Source organism: Henckelia pumila, chromosome 3 (assembly GCF_033568475.1).
Source record: "Henckelia pumila isolate YLH828 chromosome 3, ASM3356847v2, whole genome shotgun sequence".
Lineage (NCBI taxonomy): Eukaryota > Viridiplantae > Streptophyta > Magnoliopsida > Lamiales > Gesneriaceae > Henckelia > Henckelia pumila.
Genome location: NC_133122.1, coordinates 127501214 through 127523971, shown reverse-complemented (window position 1 = coordinate 127523971; position 22758 = coordinate 127501214). Strand labels below are relative to the sequence as shown.

The 22758-nt window shown below is 37.2% G+C and overlaps 4 protein-coding genes across 8 annotated transcripts; all 4 read right to left on the bottom strand.

The window, feature by feature from the left end:
- Window positions 1–8315: 8315 nt before the first annotated feature.
- On the bottom strand, window positions 8316–11437 carry LOC140892767 (membrane-anchored ubiquitin-fold protein 3-like). 5 transcript variants are annotated; one of them, XM_073301755.1, is made up of 6 exons: window positions 11217–11437; window positions 10422–10779; window positions 9998–10223; window positions 9434–9687; window positions 8963–9130; window positions 8316–8440 (listed from the first exon to the last, which is right to left on the bottom strand). In XM_073301755.1, the coding sequence occupies exons 4-6, from the start codon at window positions 9603–9605 to the stop codon at window positions 8412–8414; spliced, it is 369 nt and encodes a 122-aa protein (XP_073157856.1). In that variant the 5' UTR covers window positions 9606–9687; window positions 9998–10223; window positions 10422–10779; window positions 11217–11437; the 3' UTR covers window positions 8316–8411. The 5 variants fall into 5 exon arrangements, with proteins under 5 accessions (XP_073157856.1, XP_073157857.1, XP_073157859.1 ...); XM_073301756.1 differs by having other exon boundaries at window positions 9998–10112; XM_073301758.1 differs by having other exon boundaries at window positions 9998–10083.
- LOC140889470 (uncharacterized) lies at window positions 10770–14365 on the bottom strand. The gene is made up of 2 exons (XM_073297190.1): window positions 13552–14365; window positions 10770–10867 (listed from the first exon to the last, which is right to left on the bottom strand). The coding sequence occupies exons 1-2, from the start codon at window positions 14363–14365 to the stop codon at window positions 10770–10772; spliced, it is 912 nt and encodes a 303-aa protein (XP_073153291.1).
- A 105-nt stretch (window positions 14366–14470) lies between these two features.
- Window positions 14471–15017, bottom strand: LOC140889469 (uncharacterized). The gene is made up of 2 exons (XM_073297189.1): window positions 14888–15017; window positions 14471–14775 (listed from the first exon to the last, which is right to left on the bottom strand). Exons 1-2 carry the CDS (start codon window positions 15015–15017, stop codon window positions 14471–14473), a joined length of 435 nt encoding a protein of 144 aa, XP_073153290.1.
- Window positions 15018–15026: 9 nt separating this feature from the next.
- LOC140889468 (uncharacterized) lies at window positions 15027–16034 on the bottom strand. Its single transcript, XM_073297188.1, has 2 exons — window positions 15468–16034; window positions 15027–15407 (listed from the first exon to the last, which is right to left on the bottom strand). Exons 1-2 carry the CDS (start codon window positions 16032–16034, stop codon window positions 15027–15029), a joined length of 948 nt encoding a protein of 315 aa, XP_073153289.1.
- Between the last annotated feature and the right edge of the window lie 6724 nt (window positions 16035–22758).

Sequence of the window (22758 nt, the reverse complement as noted above, 5' to 3'; positions counted from 1 at the left end):
CCGATCGTGTTCGAACGCTCCAAAGTCCAGTTCGGACGATCCGAACTCCGTCTATAAATAGGAGGGCCGAGATTCAGATATAGACGCACCAATCACCTCTTCTCTCTCAATTCCTTAGCCTTCCAGCTCATATCTAGGGAATTCTATGCGTCCCGTGGGGAATCCGGAAGTGGCATAGCGATCCAGGCATCGTAGCGGAGCTGTGGCCTAGTTTGAGGCACTCGACAGCAAAGGGCTAACGACGGACGAAGGTATAGCTTTTGCTTCCTAAAAATATTTAGGAGTACGCTTTAGCTTAGTTAAGGCTTTTAGAGCGCTATAATGATAGTAGTATCATTTGGCAGTGTAGAGCAGACTATAGGCGTGGAACTAGAGTTGGTAGAGCTTGCACTGATTTGAGGTACGGAAGTACTGTTTGAGATATCCTGACTGAGTATGCATGTATTATGTGATTGTATGGTTTATATGTCATTGATTCATGCTGCATTCATTTGCATACTGAGCTATCTCCTTCGAGATGTCTGTTAGTAGGGTTTTTCCCTATCCTGTTAGTGGTTGGACTTCCATCGATTTGGGTCCGGCATATCCACTGGTATTATGGTATGGGAGCCACCTCCTAAAGCGACGGCACAGCGTGCTACATAACAGGGCCCGGTCTGTCTCTGTTATCTGATCCTTGACCTCGAGTTTATAGGAAGTTCACTTTGCATGCATGTATACTCATACTCTCGTACTGAGTGTTTTATGCTCACGTCTCGTACTCTGTGTTTTTGAACACCCTATTCCATGGGGCAGGTTTGCGATTGGACGAGGCAGGTGGATCCAAGAGGGGCTAGGCAATGGTTGGCTAGCTGGAGCTTCGTCTAGGTTTTATTTCTGTTGTTTTGGGTTGATACAACTATTCGATTTGGTTGTATAATATTTGGATAAATTACAGATTCCTTTCCTTGGGATTGTATTTGTTTATGGTTTCCGCAAGATTATTCTGATATCTGTTTAATTAAGTTAATTGCATGCCTAAGTTTTGTTTAGTAGGTGATCCAGGTAAGGGTCACTACACTCTAGCTTGTTCATATTGAAGTTCACCACAAAACCGTCAAACGACGAAGGAAGATAAAGAAGCAGTATGTCCGCACACAGTTCATGCTCCAACGTCAACTCGAGAGTCACTAACTTTTCAATGAGCCAAATCATGCGTACCCCATGCTCACGGACCGAAGTCTCGCATACGGCATGTCATCAACTCTTTGACAGTAGAGTACCTCTCAGCTCTCGATTGAGCCCCAAAAAGCTCCTTGAGGTGCATGTGTATGTCAGCAGCATTCACGGCATCCTCAAATCGCCTCTGGAGTTCATCGGACATTGAAGCTTGCATGTAGCATTTGGCCTTGATGTAATGGTCCCACCATTTATCAAATTTTTCCAATTCTTTCGGACTTATATTAGCCGGTGCTTCCTTCGGAGGAGCCTTTTCTAACACGTAGAAAATCTTCTCCGAGGACAAGACAATCTTCAACTTACGGAACCATTCCATATAGTTTGCGCCAGTCAGTTTTTGTTGTTCGAGAATTGAAAACAGTGGATTACGCGAATTCATCATAATGAAATACTGAAAAGAAACAGACAATAATCAGTGATTGTTTAATTAATTTACTAAGACATAAAATAAGGCGAGATTAATTTTATGAATTACTTTCCCATTATTTTAACGTTTTCACCACCCTCTAGTGAAAACAAAAAATGGTTTTCTTAGTGGGAACATGGAGTCCAATTGACAAATCATAGTCCCGAATAATATCAGCCAACCATAATTTTCAAAAGGTATAGCCCAATTGCTTCCAAAGCAATCCCCATGTTTTTACCTCATGTCCAATAAGAGCCCAATAATATGACGCCGTTTATTGTGACATGTCAAGATTACCCATCAATATTAAGTTGTGATGGACAGTCGCCGCGTGGATCCCCAATAATATGAGCCAATCCCATGGGAGTTCCACCCAACTTACAACATGTGTCGATCCAATGTACAGCTTTCCGACGAGCAGGCCCCCTCAATAATATGAGTCGGACCATGCCTGCGGGTAGCATCTCATACATTGATCGTTGATGGAAGGTATGAACATTTAAACAATATTTAAATTTCCTTTTTATTAATCTTGATATCAATTTTAAATCATATTTAAAATGAGGAATTTTAATTTTTGAAAAATTTGTCTCATCATTTAATAAATTTTTATGCTTGCAGGATTCATGCAATTTAGTCTAAACATGCATACAACAATAATATCAAATATTAAAAGATGATCGATGCCTTGATCTAATCGACCCGTGGTTGCCAATCACGAGTCTAGGTCCAATCCTAGGTAATATGCAAGTATGCAATGCAATCTTATTACGTTGAGCTTCCTATTTACATTTCTTCGGTCTTTATTGTCTGCTGGGCCCACCATTGTCTTCAAATCTTTATCTCCCACTAAGTCTAATAAATTTACAATAAATTTCGATGACAAGTAGGGGATACATATTTAAGGGTGGGAACGGGCCGTAAACCAGGCCCACTTTTATTACAAATGAAAAATCAAATTGAGCCATAAACCAAGCTCATTAATAAAACCCAACAGTAATAATAAAAACCAAATGTAAACAACCTAACATACACCTAAAAAATTGGTCATGACAATCGATCATCCTTTTATCCCATTATTTAATTCAATTAAATGATTGGATAACATGCAATTCAAAGTGGCAATAATTGTAAATAGATAAAATCATATTTCATACATAAAATCTTATTTTATATATAAAATTATATTTTATCTAGTTTATCCATAAAATCATATTTTATATATAGAATCTAATTTCATATATAAAATCATATTTTATAATCAATTGTACCAAAATAATTAATTTTAAAAATTTTAATTTATTGGATTAAATTTATAAATTTCCAAAATTCAAAATTTATCCAAAAATTAATTTTTTTAAAATTTTGGGCTCAAACAATTTTGACCCATTGCCTCGTGGACCAATTGAAACAATTTTCAACCGGGCCAAAAACTGGGCCCAACAACAATTAACGGGCCGAAATACAAAATTTCAAAAAAATCAAATTTTAATTTTTCTGTGCTGCCCAGGACAATCCCGGGTTGTCCCCGACTGTCGGGCTGGGGGCCCAGCCCTGTCGCTGGGCCGCCGAGCGCGGCCCAGCTGCGCGTCAGGCTAAGGCAACGTTTGCTCGCGGCCCAGCTGCACGCAGGGCAGCCTCCCGGAAAAATATATATTTTTTTTTGTTTTATTTTTCAGAAAAATCGAGGCTTTGTACAATCGATAAATTTTAATCGTTTGATCCGAGAGCAACCTGGCTTTGATACCACTGTTCGAACGCGTTCTCGGATCAGTCAGATTTGATACCCGTAGCAGCGAAAGTTTAAAATTTTTATTTTCTGACCTGGAAGGATTCTAGATCATGGGTATCAAATCCTAACGATTAAAACAAACAAGTAAAATAAAACAGAATTATATTTTACCTCTCAAGTCTCAACTTGAGGTTATGGACTCCAACAGAAAATTTTGCTCTTCTTAAATATCCCAGGAACTGATGACTCGATCGATCAACTCCTGAATCAGGTCCACGAACAGAATTCTTAATCCCTCTGATAAACTGCACTAGAAAGTCTATCAGAAGTTTCTACGAAGAGAATTTAACAGATCTGATCTGTTAAACCAGACTGCAATTTTCGAAAATTGCAGACTGGATTTTAGAACACAGAAGAGGAAGGGGGCGGCCGAACCCTAGGGAGAGAAAGCTCTCTAGGTTTCGAAAATTATGAGCTGTTATGTCTAATTTCTGTACTATAATAACTTATTTATAATGTGGGCTGCTAACAACTTAGGGCCCATTAGTCATAAGTTCAAGCCTGACAAGCAAAGCTCGCATGTTCAAAAATTAATATAAAATTCATCGTGACTCAAATTGATAAACCAATTTTACCAATGTGTACAGAAACCTTTTCTGCATATTTTAAAGTCAAGATAAATTTTCTGAATCCGAATTCAGTGATTTCCAAAAATGGCATCCCTATGTCATTTTAGGAAATCTCACTTCCTCTACCCTTTAATAAGAAGTCCTACTTCTCATTTGCTAAATTTAACTTATTAAATTTAATTATCTCAACGGGGATTAGAAATCTATTACTTGTGTAACCCTCAATGGTTCAGAGATACAGCTAGCCGTGGGCCCACAACTCCTTGTGACTCGGAACAACAATTTCCGACTTACCCATTGAATCATAGTAAGAGCTCCTAGCAACATCGCCCCATGATTCCCTAGGTATCACTGATAGTGCCTGCAAGAACCAGTAGGTTTTGGTTAGCGTACAGTACGGTCTCTTCATCCATATATCCCGATCGAATCAACAACCATTGGTATATTGAGAGTCGTTCGAGATTCGATAACTATGCAATACATCTTGAAGATCAAATAGTGGCATCGCATGTGCAACTAGGAAACAAAGTAACTTAAAGCACATCATGTACTCTGGCCAGAGATTTGTTATACTAATATCTCCTCAGATCACATAGGATATCCACACTCGCAAGCGTGTGGTGAATCCTTGACAACAAAGCATCAACTCCTATATGTGTCGTAACTGTACCCAATCTCGACACCTATTGACCCTCATAGAGTCGGTAAATGAGTCAAAGTACAGTACTAGCATATATAGTCTCCATGATGTTTCAAGTAGTAAGAACTAATGGTGTACAACCAAAACCGCGGACTTATCCACTCAATTAGTGAAAACCACTTGGAAAGTCCTAATAGGGTAGTTTGATCATCCATCAAATGAATATCCATTTGCATGCTTCGAACATCTCTATATTTCATACCAATAAAACGTGGTACTCGGCATCGCAAATGCTATTCTCAATCTCGAGCGATCCTTATCCTTATTTGCGGATGGCTCAATTGACTAGGAACTCGTTTTGAACATATAGTGCTTACATGATGTGTTTCATGATAGTCATCCAAATCTACTATCACATCTTATATGCACTCTAGTACATTCAAGGTCTTTATCTAAACATCGTATAGTACGTCACAATATAATAATATGATAAAAGATAAAGTAAATGCCAATATAAAAGTGTAAATTATATTAAACAAAGATTTTTTACACATAGAGTTCTCGGATCAGTCAGATGTGATACCCGTAGCAGCGAAAGTTTAAATTTTTTATTTTTTGATCTGGAACGATTCCAGATCATGGGTATCAAATCCTAACGATTAAAACAAACAAGTAAAATAAAACAGAATTAAATTTCTGCTGCTACGGGTATCACATCTGACTGATCCGAGAACATGTTCCAACAGTGGTATCAGAGTCAATCCTTATTCTTTTTTGCGGACGGCTCAATTGACTAGAAACTCGTTTAGAAAATACAGTACTTACATGATGTGTTTCATGATATTCATCCAAATCTACTATCACATCTTATATGCACTCTAGTACATTCAAGGTCTTTCTCTAAACATCGTAGTACGTCACAACATAATAATATGATAAAAGATAAAGTAAATGCCAATATAAAAGTGTAAATTATATTAAACAAAGATTGTTTACACATAGAGTCATAAAGGCCCTTAGCCACAAGTTGGCTAACAGGGCACCCACTCTTTCAGTTATATGTCATGTATGTAAATGACATATTTATATGTTCTTATATGTATAATATGTAAATATCAAATATATACCATATATCTATGTATGTTTTGATATATTGATTTATGTACATCATAATTTATCGTAATGTATATCATATGGACAAAAGATTTAGTATGAAAAAAATAATAAAATTTATAATATTAAGATTCATTAAATTCAGACAAATATTATTTTACTAGCGACCGAGGCACACGCGCTGCGTGTGCGAGATGATATGTTAATGTTAAATAAAACAAAAAGTCTACTTAATTTTTGGACCTCTTAAATGGTACGTTTGTACATGAATATTAAGCATAACATGTGCAATAAAAAGTCTGCTATGATATAAAAGTATTATGAGATTGATTTTCATAAATAATATTTAATACTTATTAAAGCATAATAATTTTTGGTTTCATAAATTTGATCCACTTGAAAAAATCAAAGCATATAATTCGTTGGGAACATATTTGAGCTAAAACTGAAAAATTTTATCATATATCTAAATTGCAACTCCTTGTAATAAACTTTTTAATTATCACTACTCTTCAGAACATTGATATTGAAAGTTTTTTTAAAAGCCTCTCATGATCCTTGTTAGACTCAAGCATTGACATACTCACTCATACATGTGAAGCATTGATATACTCACACATAAAATTTACTTTTGAAACCACCTCGGACGTAGACGCACACGCCACCTCAAGCCTCCCAACTTTAATTCAAGTGGGTGGTCCTCCACCCCCACCTGAGCTTTAACGCTTCCTAGACAACGAAGCATTTTTTAGCTGAGACTGAAAAATTTTATCGTAAATTTAAGTTACAATTCCTTGTAATAAACTTTTTAATATCACTACTCTTCAGAACATTGATATTGAAAGTTTTTTCACAGACTCTCATGATCCTTGTGATACTCATGCATTGACATACTTTCTGTCCAAACAGAAACAACCTTAAATAGAATGAGTGCAGAAAAATAGGATTCAATAAACACTTATGACTTCAGTTAACAAAAGAAATATACATAAAAGAAAAAAACATATATATGATAAAAAAAATTTCTTGTGTATGTAGAAGTAAAATTCTATTATATACAATAATTTTGATATATACCTCAAATCGATAATCTAAATTTCCACCGTTTACGACCATATTCTGTGCAATGTTGACAAAATCCTATTAAAATCGCGGCATGTACCTGTAAAATGAAAATGACTTTAATATTTATTCCTTTTGAATAAAAATAAAATGATGCTAATGTAACCAATTCTAGTACAACGTTTTCAAGCTTTAATGAATTTAGTCTTAGTTTTACATAAAAATAAAAGTTTAATTTAATGGAGTTTAACTATATACACATGTTTGTATAATTCCTAGATCCACCGAACTTGACGATGGATCAAGAAATGATTACTAAAGAAACATAAAGCTTGTGTTGGTGATTTACCTGCTTTGTAACATCCAAATTTCACGCATGAAGGAGCGAAGGTAGTGGTGATTACCTACAAAAGTGATGCACATACAACCCAATAAAAAGGTCATGAAGGAAAGATTTGTACAGCATAATTGCAGTTATTGTTTAAATGGAAGTATAAACCAATTCCAATAATTTAATCTTAAGAATTATTAGCAACCAACGTGCATGAATGAAAGAGTATAACAGACTGGAAATAGTTACTTATATTATAACGCATTTAAATTTTATCTGACACAGAAGCAAAAAAAAAAAAATTTAAATGACTCTATATTTGTAAGCATTGAAATATGATATTGTAGAATACTACTAATATATCATGGTAACAAATTCAAAGCACGACAACATACATTATGATGACCAAAGGATAACATTTTCTTAAGTAATACAACTTGGACGCACATAAGGATCACTCGTGATGTAAGTTATGTATCCAGCACAAATCAACATATATAAATTTCTTAAACTGATTCTAAACCAGCAATAATGAAAACAAAAAATTGCGATCACTACAACACCTTTATTAAATTAACATACCGCATTAGCATAGACACCAAAGCTGTAGAAGATAAATTGGAAACATATTTTTATGGAGTATGATTAAAAATCACGGTATGCATAATATGCATTATATCGCCTCATTCCATCTTAATTCTTAATCATCCAAATTTAAAATGACCGAAAACATATCTAAATATCATATTTAGAAATGCCTAAAACCAAGTCAATTTTATAATATACACTACAAAAAAAATGGCAAACGACAACGGATATTATCCGTTGTCGTAGGGGTCAAAAACCGTTGTAACTATGAGTGTTGTAAAAATTTTGATCTACGACAATGGTTTTAAAACCGTCGTCGTTTCCTTCAACGACAACGGTTTTATCTTCAACAACAACGGTTTTTATCCGTTGTTGTTTTCTTCAAAGACAACGGATTTTATCCGTTGTAACTATTTGTGTTGTAAGAATTTTGATCTACGACAACGGTTTAAAGAGAAAAGACAACGGATAAAATCCGTTGTCGTTTTTCAAATAAAAAACAAAAAAAAAATTAAAATACAAATTTTCGATATTATAAATAATTCAAAATTTAAAATTTCAAAAATAAAATTTAATATACAATTTCAATATTACAACACACTCAAAATTCTAATTCTAATTCAATGCACACTAGAAAATAGAAAATAAAGCTATATTGAACTAATTTTTATAAATAAACTGGAACTCTCGTTTCATCGTTGATTAACATCCACCGGTGAATCTGAAACAAAAAAAAAAGAGTTTATTATTTCTGTCTTCTATATATCCATAGGAGAAACATAGCCGAACAAACAAAGAATAACAGTAAATACGGAACGAACAAAGATGTCGCAAAGACAAGGGCAACCAGTACTGTGAGCGAGCGAGCAAGCAATGGAAACTTATATACACTTAAACAACACATATACATATCAACACAGTAAGGCGCAAGACAAGAAAAGTTGCATCCAACATTTATAATGCAACATGCTAATATGCTCAGATATAAATATACAAATTTATACAACATTTATAATATTTACGGATAAACACCAATTCAGCTACTAGAATAACATTTCATCGACCACCAAACCATGAAATTAAAAGATGAACATGGAAGATATATGTGTGTGTGCGTGTGTATATATATATATATATATATATATATACATATATATATTAACATACATAGATGCAATAGTGACACAATTATATTTTTTGCATCACAACTTTTGTTATTTAATGGAGGGAACGAAGCACATACCACCAGTCCTCTGTCTGGCTTCAGGAGGTTGCACAATTGCAAGAATTGTAACAACTTGACCGGGAACGATACGTAATCTAGATTCACCAAGTGTCCTTCCGCCCACGAGATAACGCCCAGCATGCATCAATTTTATTTCGTCCACGGAAGTTGGTATGCTCGATTTACCTAAAAGAAACATAAATTTCGAACTTAGCTGGAGCAGTCAAATACAAGTGCCAAGCTCGAAAACAAACTGAAAGCCAAGAAAAGTTTTAGATATTGTTTAGCACAGTGCACACAACACAAGCCATATATGATATTTCCATGACACATCGATCTGTTACAAGTTCATTCACTTTCTTCGGCGTAAGAAATTTTATACGCCACGTAACACTGTTAGCACATAACTAGACACTACAGCATGAGTACTACGATTGTTTTTTGTTGCAAGAAAGAATTCACAGAAACTTAGAGCAGAAGAATCACAACCTTGAGGCCACTCTGCCAGAAGCCTTTCTTTTATAGTATCAATGGTAGTTGAAAGTGGGTAGACCCCATGACATATATCCGTTCCATCAAAAATTCTGAACCTAATTTGTTGAGTTTGCGGCGGTTGCGGTTCCGTTTGCGGTTGCGGTTGTGGTTTTGGTTTTCCAGCCATAGTAGCACTCCCTTGATATAATTTCCAAATGCCAATGCGACGACTGATCTTCCAGTAAAGAAATCGAACTTACAAAACGTACCTGCCAACAAGAACTTCAGATTGATGGCATTGTTTTATACAACACACACAGATATAAATATACAAATTTATACAACATTTATACAACATTTATAATGCAACATGCGAACAGCAACAAGAAAGTTACAAAGACATATATATTTTTTTTTTTCAAAACACAAAAACATATATTAAATTTGTTTACTAGATAAATCAAACGAATAAGCAATAAAGTTTCTTTAAACTGGATGAAGATCTAAGCTCTAAAAATAATGCAACATGCTAATATGCTCAGATACAGAGGAAACTATATAATAACTAGTTGCACTCACTGGACTCGGAAGACAAAGTTTAGCTGCTCAAAAAATGTTTGTAAGACCCTGTCCATTGCCCCGAGGAAATCCTGTGGTATATGTCTCTAAAGGAACGAGATAAAATACTAAGAAGCTGCAAAAGGTAATAAGAAAAATTATAATATACACAACATATTGAACATAGCCAGCATGGGTATGGATGCCACTGATGGCTACATTGTTCTCGTTATAGAGACCTTCGTACCTGGAATAGCAAAAATGAACATCTTTCACATCAAATAGCACAAAATTAACGAAACTACTATTACACCCCATAAAAAACTACATAGCAAGGTTATAACCCTTTTCAAAATATGCTAGTGATCTCATCTTCACCACGACTTGGGTTCCGCTATATATAGCAAACATAGAAGAGACCAGTTGTTTAAGAAGAAATAACTACCTCGTCTTCAATCTCTCGAGGACTTTTATTGTCACTAGTTGGGATTCCATACAAGCATCAAGATTTACAAAAGCAATCATGTTCCCCTGTGGCTCTGCCACAATAAAAGCACGAGCTCACAACCTGAAGTGAACACCAGATGCAGTCTTGTCCATGTTAGCATATCCCATCACGTTAACATCAGCTGCTGGTCTAGTTATGTCATAGCTTCCAAGCCTGAGTAAATAGCTAGAAACAGATTCTACGGATATCCCATTCTCTACCAAGAGTAAAAACAATACTGGCAACAAAATCAGTCCCGTCATGGTAAGTCAAACAAGAGCACTGATTCGCTTGCTCAATAGCTTCTCAGCATTTCCTGACCACAGACGAAACAATTGAAACATGAACATAAACACAGGCTAGAAGGTACCGAGGTGGCAAAATATTTGTATTCGCAGCACAACCTGGAACACAATATCAATAAACCAAGAAGAAAGAATAAGAACACAAAACCCAAATTTTACGGCATCTTTCCTAATCAGTATCGAAAATACTCAAATTAGTTCGTCAATAATCTATGCAGCAGAAAAGACAAAATTTATTCGGTTTCACCATCACGATTAAGCAAGCAGCAACCTGAAATTATCGGACAAAAACAATCATTTCGAGACGTGCACGCTCCACTTAAATGATTTTTAACCCTTTTCTCCACATTCATTGAAAGCCCAAACAACAATAAATCTAGACCTCAACATCTACTAAAATACCACGAAGCTTGAGAACGAAGCAAGAGAAGAAAGCAACGAAACTTACACAGTGATAGTTGCGACACTGAAGTTCCGATCCAAGCATTAAACTCATGATTAAAGTCACGATTGGCATTGCTAAGGCTTGGGCTAGATGCAAGGAGGTCGGACGACCATTTTCCAACGACCAATTGGCGCCGGAGGTGAGCTGGGTTGAAGGGGGCGACGGGAGGTGAGCTGGGTTGAAGGGGGAGACGGGTTTGGCTAGGGATTGGGGGTTTATTTCGTTTCTTCACTTAAGCCTGAATTCGTGTGGTATATAGGTTATTATATGTATTATATTGTGTATAATTTTTAAAATAATAAAAATAAATAAAAAAATAACAACCACAACGGATTATAAAACGTGTTGTCTTAAACCTCAAAAAAAACGCACATAGACAACGGTTTTTAAAAACCGTTGTTGTTTTTCATTAAAACAGGGCCAACCACAACGGTTTTCGTAAAACCCGTTGTCAAAGGTCAAAATACAACAGTTTGTGTATAAAACCGTTGTCTTTTTAGTGTGGTTAATTAGGATATTTGTTGTAGTGATAGTCACGAGTAATTACATATTCTAGACTTCCAATGCTTAATCCCACAGTATGCATTAGATTCCTTTAATTCCATCTTACTTCGTAACTCCAATTAGTCAGATGTAAAATGACCGAAAACATACATAAATATCATTTTTTCAGAAAGGCCTAGAATCAAGCCAATTTGATAATACAGTCACGAATATATACATATTTTAGAAATTAAATGCTAAATCCATATAAAATTTCATATCATTGGGTTTGAACTCATGAACTACAGTTTATCTCGAACCTACTTATATTACTGTTGCATGGACTTATAGTACTCGTAAAAACAAAATCTTTAAAACTCACAAAATTTAACATATGAAAATCATATGTTAAAAAACATTTTTTTATAGATTTTTTTAACAAAAATTGATTAATTGACACTAATTTTAAGAAGTAACTTAGAAATTAGAATGAATTATGTTTTTTTTTAAAACGGTGCCAAACATATAGACCGAAAAAATGTTGTGCAAGTTTGTGAAAAATTTGATGAAATATGTACGAAAAAAAAAATCAATTTGTCCTCTATTCAAATATATCAACTTTGAATTTTTAAATAAAGTATATTTAACCTATTGTTAATAACACCCTACATCAAAAAATAAAAATAAAAAAACCTTACATGATGGTGTTCATGTGGATGTTGTCTCCGTTGATATGTAGTGGTGGTAGAACTGCAAAATAAATCGAATTTGTTTTATGATGATGTGTAATTTATTGAAATATTTGATAATAACATAGGTGTAGTATGAATGATGTTTTTTACCACTTCAATATCATGATCGTTAGCGCGTCTAATTTTTTTCCTATCACCATAAGAAACATGCCAATTAAATTATGTATGTAGATAATTCATAATGATCTCAATTGTTGTTTGTATTGAGTAATAGGTGTACCTAAATAATGTTTTCTCTACTATATGTCTTCTAGTTGATATGCCTTTCTGCTCCATTATCAAGTGATTGTAAATAAGAAAATAGGAATAGATTTGGCAAAGAACGCATATTGAAGAATACGATAAGTATTTGATAGCATACCTCAGTTAAATCACAGTCTTCTATCCACGCAATTCGCTTGTTGTTGTAAGAAATGAACATAAATATACAAAAATTATAAAGGGAAAAGTTATGTTACATATTATAAATATATATATATATATATATATGAAGACGAAGAATTGTGTTGTATGTCCTGGATTGACTTACACATTTTTTTTTTAATTTCTGAACAATTCTTAAAATCACTCTCCCGAAGTCGTATGTAAAATTCATCATATATATCTATGAATGTTGCAGTATTGAAATAAAAATTTTATCCTATAAGATTGAGAAGGAGTTGTATGTCGACATGTAGTAGTATCAATATCTTTCATGTCCTCAATGCCAGTTTTTTCATGGCAACCAGAGCTCTGAGAAAATGAATTTGGTCACCTTCATAGCAGAATAAATTGATTGATTTTGTAAACATTTGTAGATAAAACTTATTTCATCTTTTTGTAAGGAAAGTTCACTAACTCTAAATTGTTGAATCAAGAAATGTTAGGTAATAAAACATCTTTGTAAACGATATTTCTTCTATAAACACTATTGTGAGACAGTAGATTTCCATCTTTGACCAAAATTTTTGTAGATTGTTGAGAAACTTCTCTTGAAAGAGCGACATATAGCTGCCCATGACTGAACACGTGATTCCGAAGAAAGATCCTAACATTAGGGATTGTTTGTCCTTGTGATTTGTTTATTGTAAGAGCAAAACTCAATCTCAATAGAAATTGTCTACGTGTCAACTCAAACGGCAATCCAGAATTTTCTTCACTTTTCAATGGCATTCTATGAAGAAAGTATCTGGTACCCTTATGTGGACCTGTTATGATCTCTGCATCAATAAAGTTTCTTCCAAGAGTGCGGCATATCAATCTTGTCCCGTTACACAGGCCTAATTCAGGAGCAACATTTCGTAGTAACATGATTGGGCAACCTACTTTTAATGAGATTCTATAAGGTGGCAAACCACTTGGACTTAGAGAATTCAAGAACTCTTCTTGAAAAAGATTGTTGTTGTCATCTTCAGCGGAGTCCCAAGATGTATACACTCTTTCTTTGCTTGGAAATTTTGAGATGAGCATTTCATTGATTTTATCAACATCACAATTCTTAGGGGTAATAATGGCTCTGCCAACCATGTAGTTCGCATCGTTGACATGATTGATCATATTTGGAAAAACAAAATGAATCAACTTTTCAATTGATTCTTCATTCTCCCATTGTATGACCATGGAATCAGGCAATTTTATGAAGTCTCCATTGATTGTATGTTGCAAACCGTTGCCTATCCTCAACAGAAACTTAGAAAACTCAATATCTTGTGCAGATCTAATATTTTGTTGAAGATGTAATACATTGACACAATGCCAGAATGTTGAACTCGAAATGTTTGTAGCAATTTGTTCTCTCATAGTTCCTCGTTTAACAACTGGCAGCACTTGCCGAAAATCTCCACCAAAAACCATAATTTTTCCTCCAAATGGCAACTGATTTTCCATTATATCTTGAAAAGTTTTGTTGACAGATTCGAAAGCATAACAGTTTGCCATTGGAGCCTCATCCCATATTACTGTTGCTGCACGTCTAATTAACTCGGCAAGATCTGTCTGTTTTTTTATCGTACAAAGTGTTGATGGTGTTGGTTTAAGTGGACTTTATAGACGTGAATGTGCGGTCCTTCCCCCAGGCAACAATGTTTTAGCTATTCCAGAAGTTGCTACGGCAATTACAATTTTTCCACTCTTTCTGAGATGAGCCAAAATTGTATGGTAAAGAAAAGTTTTTCCAGTCCCTCCTGGACCATCAATAAAGAATAGTTTTGGTTGGTTGCACATAATGCTTTGTATGACAGAGTCAAATGTCATCTTTTGTTGAGCATTCAAATGTTCAATAGATCTCAAATCGTCATCTGGAATTTGAATTGAAAGCTCATCTTCAATTATTCTTGGAAGTGGGTGGTCTGATAAAAACGCTACATTTATTGATGGCAAATCAAAATCATCGAGCGTTTTTTTTGTACTGATGCAACAATCTTCGGATCTCAAGAAGCAATTTATTTGTGATGAATGCACTATTTGCTGAATTTGATCTTCCATAATCTTCAGACATATATGTGTGGAACTCATCCCAAAGTTCTCGAACCTTTGTTGGTTGGCAAAACACCAAAATGGAGACAAATAATCTTCTCAATGACGAAGGCATTTTAACTGATCAAGCTTCGAGGAGACAGTGGTGCACATAATCATCATGTTGAACAAGTCCCCTAACTTCAGCTGCTTCTTTAAAGGTTGTGTATATATTTCCATTCACAGTCATCAAGTATTCAAAAGATTTCGAACCTGGAACATGATTGTGAAGTATGCAAAGATAGAATCTCTCACCTTCTGATGGGGACACAACATATACCCTTCCAACTACTTTATTTCGGCTTTTTCGAGGAACCCACTCTTTTCGAGATTGCATCCAAGTGAAATATTGTGGAAATTTCCTGTATAAGTACTTTCCAGTCAATTCGGGAGCACAATTCATTTGAAAAAATTCTGTGAGCATGGTCTTTGTGTTTCCATCATGTGCAAGTACATCACTTATGTGCTGGTTTGATTGAAATCAAATGGAATGTTGGTTTGGTAAATGTAATTGCAACCTAATTACAGCAGGATACATCCTACTAAATTCAAATGAGAAAATTCGCCACAGAGCTTCAGGTGCTGAGATCCATCTTCCATCAACATATTGTTGTATTTCATCATAATTTTGTCCATTACGTAGATCTAATGCAACTCGGTCAGGTCCTTTATGAATGTATTTGTATATGTACTTAACACATTTGATACCACCACAAACTTCAACATTTATTTGACAATCATATTTCAACAAAAGCCACGGATTATAAGGAACGACCCAGCCATTGTCAACTATGATTTGATTATTCTCATATATTTGTACTTGTGTACCTTCACGTCTTCGATACAAAGGATATGAATCAATTCCTCTGGAAGTATGTGACACAAATGGTTTTGTAAATTTTTTCTTACATTTACCATCTGTCATACATGGAGAATTAGGATTGAGTGCTCCACATGGTCCGTGTATCATATGATGGATAACAACTTCATATAGATTGGGTTCCTCTGTCTGTGAAGGTATTTCAGCACGTACTACTGAGTCGAAGTCATCGGGTGTTTGCAGTTTGTCAGTATGTTGAAAAATGATCAGCATATGTGTAGTGGCCCGTATCCAAAACTAATGAGTAATGAGTAATTAAATCGTATAATCATGTCAGGATTAAGTGAAACATGATTAAGGAAATTCCAGAAGGGTTAACGGATTTCAGAAATGGATCCAGGACACTCGAAAATGTCTTAGAGGGTTTCATGACTCGAGTGGGATCGGAACCACCGGTCCAGGATCGGAGCCTCCGATCTTGGTGAGTTCGGAACCACATCGGAAGCAGGGAGATCGGAACGTCTGATCAGGATCGGAGCTTCCGATGGCTGTCGATGACAGGTGTGTGGTTGCATGTGGACCGAATTAACACGTAGCGAACGGAACTTCCGATCGGGGAACGGAGCTTCCGATCTAAATGAACGGAACTTCCGATCGAGGAACGGAGCTTCCGATCGATGCCTATAAATATGAGGTCCGAGCTCCTCATTTCTTGCCAGTTCCGAGTTTCCTCTCCTTCGCCTAGTAGCTCTATTTTAGGGCTTTGGGTACTCTTATTTTAGAGTTGGAGTAGGAAATATATTTTAGTATAGTCAGACAGTGTTTGACATAGTAGCGGAGCGGTGCTCGAGTAGCGGAGCAGCGCTCGTGTAGCGGAGTAGTGCTCGAGGCTGTGGAGCTGCAGCAGGGGTGTGCCCCTAGTTGCGGGATAGTCGCCATCAGTGGGCTAACGACGGACGCAGGTATAGCTATGGTCTCCTTAAATTATTTAGGAGTATGCAATAGCTTAGTTAAGGCTTTTAGAGCTTATTGAATGATGCATGGGTATTTGCATTGTAGACTTGATGATAGGCTTGGAACCTAGAGTGGGACTACTAGGACTGCCTTAGAAAGGTACGTAAGTACTGACTGAGATTGCCAGCGGATATGCATGCTTATATGTTGCATTTATGTGTTTGCATGTTATTATTGTTATGCGGCATGTGCATATCATCTTGTGCCTGTACATCTGTATACCTTTCGAGATGAGCCAGTTAGGGTTGCTCAGCCCTGTTAGGATGTTTGATATCGAGTACCCCTAGGTACTGATACCGGAAGGACTCCGTGGTCCGCGTCCGTGATTCGGGAATGAGTGGTCGCACACAGTGTTTAGCTACCCCGATGTGACGAGCTTATATCCCAGGCGCCAGTCTGAGTAGTTTGTATACAGTTATCCCAGATATGGATACCCTGTCATTTGCATGCATCATATTTGTATGTTTATCCGTGCTTTCGTATTGAACTTAGAGCTCATTTCCAGTATTTTCTGTATATTTGGATACCCTATTCGATGGGGCAGGTGTAGGTGCAGGATTAAGCACCAGGAGTCTGGAGTAGCCAGTGACCTTGAAGACAGCAGGATTAGCTGTAGGTTTTATTTAAATTCGATTGGGTTGTATAATCGAGTTTGTTTAGCCGGTTGTATTCCGCCGGTCTTTTTGTATTTAAGACTTCCGCAGCGATTTATTTAATGCATGCTTAATTATGCTCTTAACTCTGATTAGATAGTGGATCCGGGATGGGTCACTACATTTATTGGTATCAGAGCAATGCATGCAAGGGACTTAGGAAATTTATATTAAGACTTCTTGATTATCCTTGTAGGATTGATTGAGGCCCAGCGAAAGAAGATTTGGTTCTTCATTGCCGAGGTTTGCGGCATAAGTCTTTACTATAAGGAATGCAACAGTGATGAGAACACCAGTAGTAGCACATCAATAGATAGACTGACTGCTGTGGACAGTTCATCATTCGATGCATTGGGATATTGATCGAAGAATATATGGATTCCAGCCAAGGAAGACTGGAAGAGAAGATCGAGTATATCGCGTCAGATACCTCTGAGGGCTTTTTGGAACGAATGGTGTTTAATAATCCATGTGGTTCCAGTCCTCGAATATTCTCCACTCGTAGTTGGAGAGATTGTCAGATAGACCTTTACCAGGGAATATTTCGAGTGCCTAAGGCATGGCAGGTTCCTAGCGTAAGGTCTGTAAACTCATGCAGAACATGGTTTTGCCGGTATTCTTGCATTGATGCTTTTGTTAGGCATACGGGAAACTTCATGTTCAAAAGCATGATTCGGATACAAGAAGAACGCTGATGGTAGATCGCGAGCAAAAGAAGTCGACCGACATGCACTGACGCAGAGCATAGTTGGTTAGCTATTTACGTGCCATTTCTCCGGAGTACTTCGCGGGAGGACATATAGAGAGACTTGGACGGGAGTATGCTTATATCGATGCGTGTGTCGATGGGAAGCTTCATGCTCAAGGAACGAAGACAAGATTTGATGATTTTAAATACTGTATTGTTGTAGTTGTAAACAGTATTTCAGTTGTAATGAATCATCAGAATTTGGTTGTATCAGTTCAAGTTATTGGATGTACATTTGTTGTATTTTGAATACTGTATGTATTACATGGGATTGTAATAAAGGAAATTTTACATAACTTGAAGTAATGATACATGTTTTATTTATTCAGCAATTCGTGATTGATTGCAAGTAATTTTATAAAGTTTGGCTTGGAATTAGTTGATTGGTAATCAACTAGGTTAGCTCATGGATTTTGGGTAAGCCAGCGGTAACGAATTGAAGTGTGGTTAGTCTAGGTGTTTTCCTAGGATTGACCTATTTAGTCATTTGACTGGATTAGTGCCATTGATGAGGTGATTCATCTGGGGGCATGGGATTATTGATCTTGTTTTGGAATTGAGTTTCGTTCTAGGTGATTTCCGTAGATCAATAGCTTGATTACCCTTCATAGGTTGAGACTTCGTGATGATGGGATTTCATCGGGATACCAAGTCGAGTATATATATACCGAGAGTTGTGGACTATGACCATGACTAGACATGATGGAGCGCGACCCTATGCCAATGTTACTCTGGGAGTATTTCGTACTTTAGAGAATGTCTGGAAGCCTTCGTGCTTCAGGATTGGCGGTGGGAAGGCTACTAGTCTAGAGTTGTGGTAACAGTCACAACGGGGTATGAATTTGGATTAGTTGCCTTGGTAGGTATCAGTGGTTTAGATATCGTCTGACTGTCGTCAGAGATATTGGCTGGTTAAGTATCTGTGGTTTAGATATCGTCTGACTGTCGTCAGAGATATTGCTTTGGATTTTGTCATAAGGACCAGTCTTGGAGGGATTTCCTTGACAAGTGCGTACTCTGAGCAGATAGTTTTAGACTATTGGTTACTGCTAGACTAGTGGATCTAGTCGGTGTTTGGATGCTCTGGTGATAGGGGCTAACTAGGAGTTTGGTTTGTGAACTTCCTATAACGTTTGACTCGAGGATTAGTATTTCTTTCAGCATTGATGGTTTCCTTCAGTGATAGATTATATCCGATGCTAAGGATTGTACATGACGATTTGAGGCGTGAGGATAGCGTGATTTATGCCAGTGTACACTTGGTGGTGATTTCAGGTGGGACACCGCGGCAAGTAACCTCAGTCTCGATTTGTTGCAGTCTTAGCAAGAGATATAATTATCAGGAGTATGTTCAACGATAGTTGAAATCATTCGGACTTGTATTGCGGCTTGAGTTGAACAAATCCTTATGATCATCTTGGATGAAGATAGACAGTGGATAGTATGTCTAGACTGGTGCAGGTTTAGCACTAGTGACTAATTGTAACTGTTGTCTGACTCTGTCAAAGATGAGCGATTGAATCAGCTGTGATTCTTTTGATTTCAAGTATTTGGGATCTGCGGACGTGTGGCATTGAGATCATTGATAGTGATCGGCCATGGGATTTTTCATTGATCTGTGATTGTCTGATTAGAATTTGTATCGTCAGGCATAGCAAAAGCTACAGTAGATCAACTTGATTGATCAGAATATTCCAATTGGTACTGATTGGGATATAGTGAATCAAGAAGTGCTGGAATAGTACTTAAAAATGGTATGCTATGATATAGCGATTCAAGTGCATTTAGGAAATTCTTTAGTCGCTAAGGAATCTCCAGGGATGCGGGAATCGAGACTTTTGGATTCTGCGGATCACGAAAGTGGTCATTAGTTTTCTTTTGCGATCGTAGTTGTGGTAACGTTGCTTTGGTTACCAGTGACGGATTTTGATCTGAACATTGCTTGGTTTTAGCAATGATTTATTCAGTTTGCGGAAAAAGGATTCAGTGATTGTTCCAGGGTTGTTAGTGAACGAATTTTGGAGACTGTTAGTCGGAATGATCAGCTTGAGTGCTTCCAGCAGATTTCTCAAGAGTTGATCTTGAGCGGTAATTCGACAAGTGCTTTTGGATTTCAATGAGCATTAGCATGATAGCATTAGTTGTTTCATGGGATGAGACAACAGCTGAGACTTGTGTTCCTGAGTCTGGCAGGATTGTTGTCACCGATATCCCAGTGCGTTCTGATATGCTGTGTCATTGAAAGGATTTGATAACGTAATTGACATCCGTATTGATAGATTCTGTGCGGGATCGCGGTGAATCAGTTTGGTTATCCCCGCTAGAGAGCCAAGGGTTTGGTTATCTGGAACAGGATTAACCGGAATCGTTTTCATTGATACTATCTCTAGTTCTGATATGGAAGTAAACATCTGATTGAGACTACTGCTGAGGATGGTGTGGTCCATCTGGGAGTTTCAGCATGATTTTAGTAAATTTCGAGACGACGACCTCGAAGAATGCTTTTAGACAAAAAATTGTGTATAAGGATCTTATCACAATTGGGGTTAGTAATCTTTGTTTGCTAGTTGTTGTTCTTTGGGAACATTTGTTGGACAATGGCAGGGTGAGTACTGAAAGTACATACTATGACGCTAGGAATTGTCAGGATTTTGTTGTTACCCATGGCAGAATGACTAATGTAATCGAGTAGATGCTATCTACGATGGCGAGATTCGGATCAAGGTTTATCGCAATTATTCTAAGGATTTCAAATGGTTAGAGTCGCGTGCAGTGGTGCGATTGCTCTGCGAGCGGGTGGCCGGTGGCTGCCATTTCTATTCGCATAAGGTACTGTTTTGGAAAATATATTTTATCCTTCTTGATAAAAAGTAACTCACACGAGTTCTTGGAAAAAGGATATCTAGGATTTGACCGAGAGTTGAATCTAGGTCGATTGTTTAGGGCTTTTCGATAACATCAAGAGATGAGATGTTACCGTTAGACCAGTGAGATAAAATGTGTTGTATCTTGTTCTCTAGTTGGACTGCGATGGAGTTCGTACATATCTATAGATAACTGCTGATTAATTACTATCTTAGCAAGGGTGTCATCGCTAAGATTTGTAGGCAGTGTGACTGATTCAATGGGCAATTTGGACCGAAGGTGCCGTGTTGTTGAGGTTATCGATGGATAACTGACGGTAGTCAATAGTGTTACACTATTTTATCAAGGATTGGGTCTGTCGAAGTTTATTCGGCCCAATATTTGGAACCGGAACTATTGCTGAATTGGACAAGTGGTTTGTACTATGTTCCGAGGTTTACCTTAGATTTCGAGGACGAAATCCTTTTAAGGTGGTGGGAATGTAGTGGCCCGTATCCAAAACTAATGAGTAATGAGTAATTAAATCGTATAATCATGTCAGGATTAAGTGAAACATGATTAAGGAAATTCCAGAAGGGTTAACGGATTCCAGAAATGGATCCAGGACACTCGAAAATGGCTTAGAGGGTTTCATGACTCGAGTGGGATCGGAACCACCGATCCAGGATCGGAGCCTCCGATCTTGGTGAGTTCGGAACCACATCGGAAGCAGGGAGATCGGAACGTCCGATCAGGATCGGAGCTTCCGATGGCTGTCGATGACAGGTGTGTGGTTGCATGTGGACCGAATTGACACGTAGCGAACGGAACTTCCGATCGGGGAACGGAGCTTCCGATCTAAATGAACGGAACTTCCGATCGAGGAACGGAGCTTCCGATCGATGCCTATAAATATGAGGTCCGAGCTCCTCATTTCTTGTCAGTTCCGAGTTTCCTCTCCTTCGCCTAGTAGCTCTATTTTAGGGCTTTGGGTACTCTTATTTTAGAGTTGGAGTAGGAAATATATTTTATTATAGTCAGACAGTGTTTGACATAGTAGCGGAGCGGTGCTCGAGTAGCGGAGCAGCGCTCGTGTAGCGGAGTAGTGCTCGAGGCTGTGGAGCTGCAGCAGGGGTGTGCCCCTAGTTGCGGGATAGTCGCCATCAGTGGGCTAACGACGGACGCAGGTATAGCTATGGTCTCCTTAAATTATTTAGGAGTATGCAATAGCTTAGTTAAGGCTTTTAGAGCTTATTGAATGATGCATGGGTATTTGCATTGTAGACTTGATGATAGGCTTGGAACCTAGAGTGAGACTACTAGGACTGCCTTAGAAAGGTACGTAAGTACTGACTGAGATTGCCAGCGGATATGCATGCTTATATGTTGCATTTATGTGTTTGCATGTTATTATTGTTATGCGGCATGTGCATATCATCTTGTGCCTGTACATCTGTATACCTTTCGAGATGAGCCAGTTAGGGTTGCTCAGCCCTGTTAGGACATTTGATATCGAGTACCCCTAGGTACTGATACCGGAAGGACTCCGTGGTCCGCGTCCGTGATTCGGGAATGAGTGGTCGCACACAGTGGTTAGCTACCCCGATGTGACGAGCTTATATCCCAGGCGCCAGTCTGAGTAGTTTGTATACAGTTATCCCAGATATGGATACCCTGTCATTTGCATGCATCATATTTGTATGTTTATCCGTGCTTTCGTATTGAGCTTAGAGCTCAT

Excerpts from the sequence above, each read along its gene's own strand:
- LOC140889468 (XM_073297188.1), bottom strand. The coding sequence starts at position 16,034 with ATGCTGATCATTTTTCAACATACTGACAAACTGCAAACACCCGATGAC. Across the intron at positions 15,408-15,467 it reads TTAGTAGGATGTATCCTGCT|CACATAAGTGATGTACTTGC; the intron begins GTAATTAGGTTG and ends CAATCAAACCAG.
- LOC140892767 (XM_073301754.1), bottom strand. The coding sequence starts at position 9,605 with ATGGCTGGAAAACCAAAACCACAACCGCAACCGCAAACGGAACCGCAA. Across the intron at positions 9,131-9,433 it reads TCTGGCAGAGTGGCCTCAAG|GTAAATCGAGCATACCAACT; the intron begins GTTGTGATTCTT and ends TGTTTCTTTTAG. Across the intron at positions 8,441-8,962 it reads AGCCAGACAGAGGACTGGTG|ATTCACCGGTGGATGTTAAT; the intron begins GTATGTGCTTCG and ends TTTTTGTTTCAG.
- LOC140889469 (XM_073297189.1), bottom strand. The coding sequence starts at position 15,017 with ATGCCTTCGTCATTGAGAAGATTATTTGTCTCCATTTTGGTGTTTTGC. Across the intron at positions 14,776-14,887 it reads AAGATCAAATTCAGCAAATA|ACCACCCACTTCCAAGAATA; the intron begins GTGCATTCATCA and ends CGTTTTTATCAG.
- LOC140889470 (XM_073297190.1), bottom strand. The coding sequence starts at position 14,365 with ATGGCAAACTGTTATGCTTTCGAATCTGTCAACAAAACTTTTCAAGAT. Across the intron at positions 10,868-13,551 it reads ATTGCCGTTTGAGTTGACAC|GTTGTGCTGCGAATACAAAT; the intron begins GTAGACAATTTC and ends ATTGTGTTCCAG.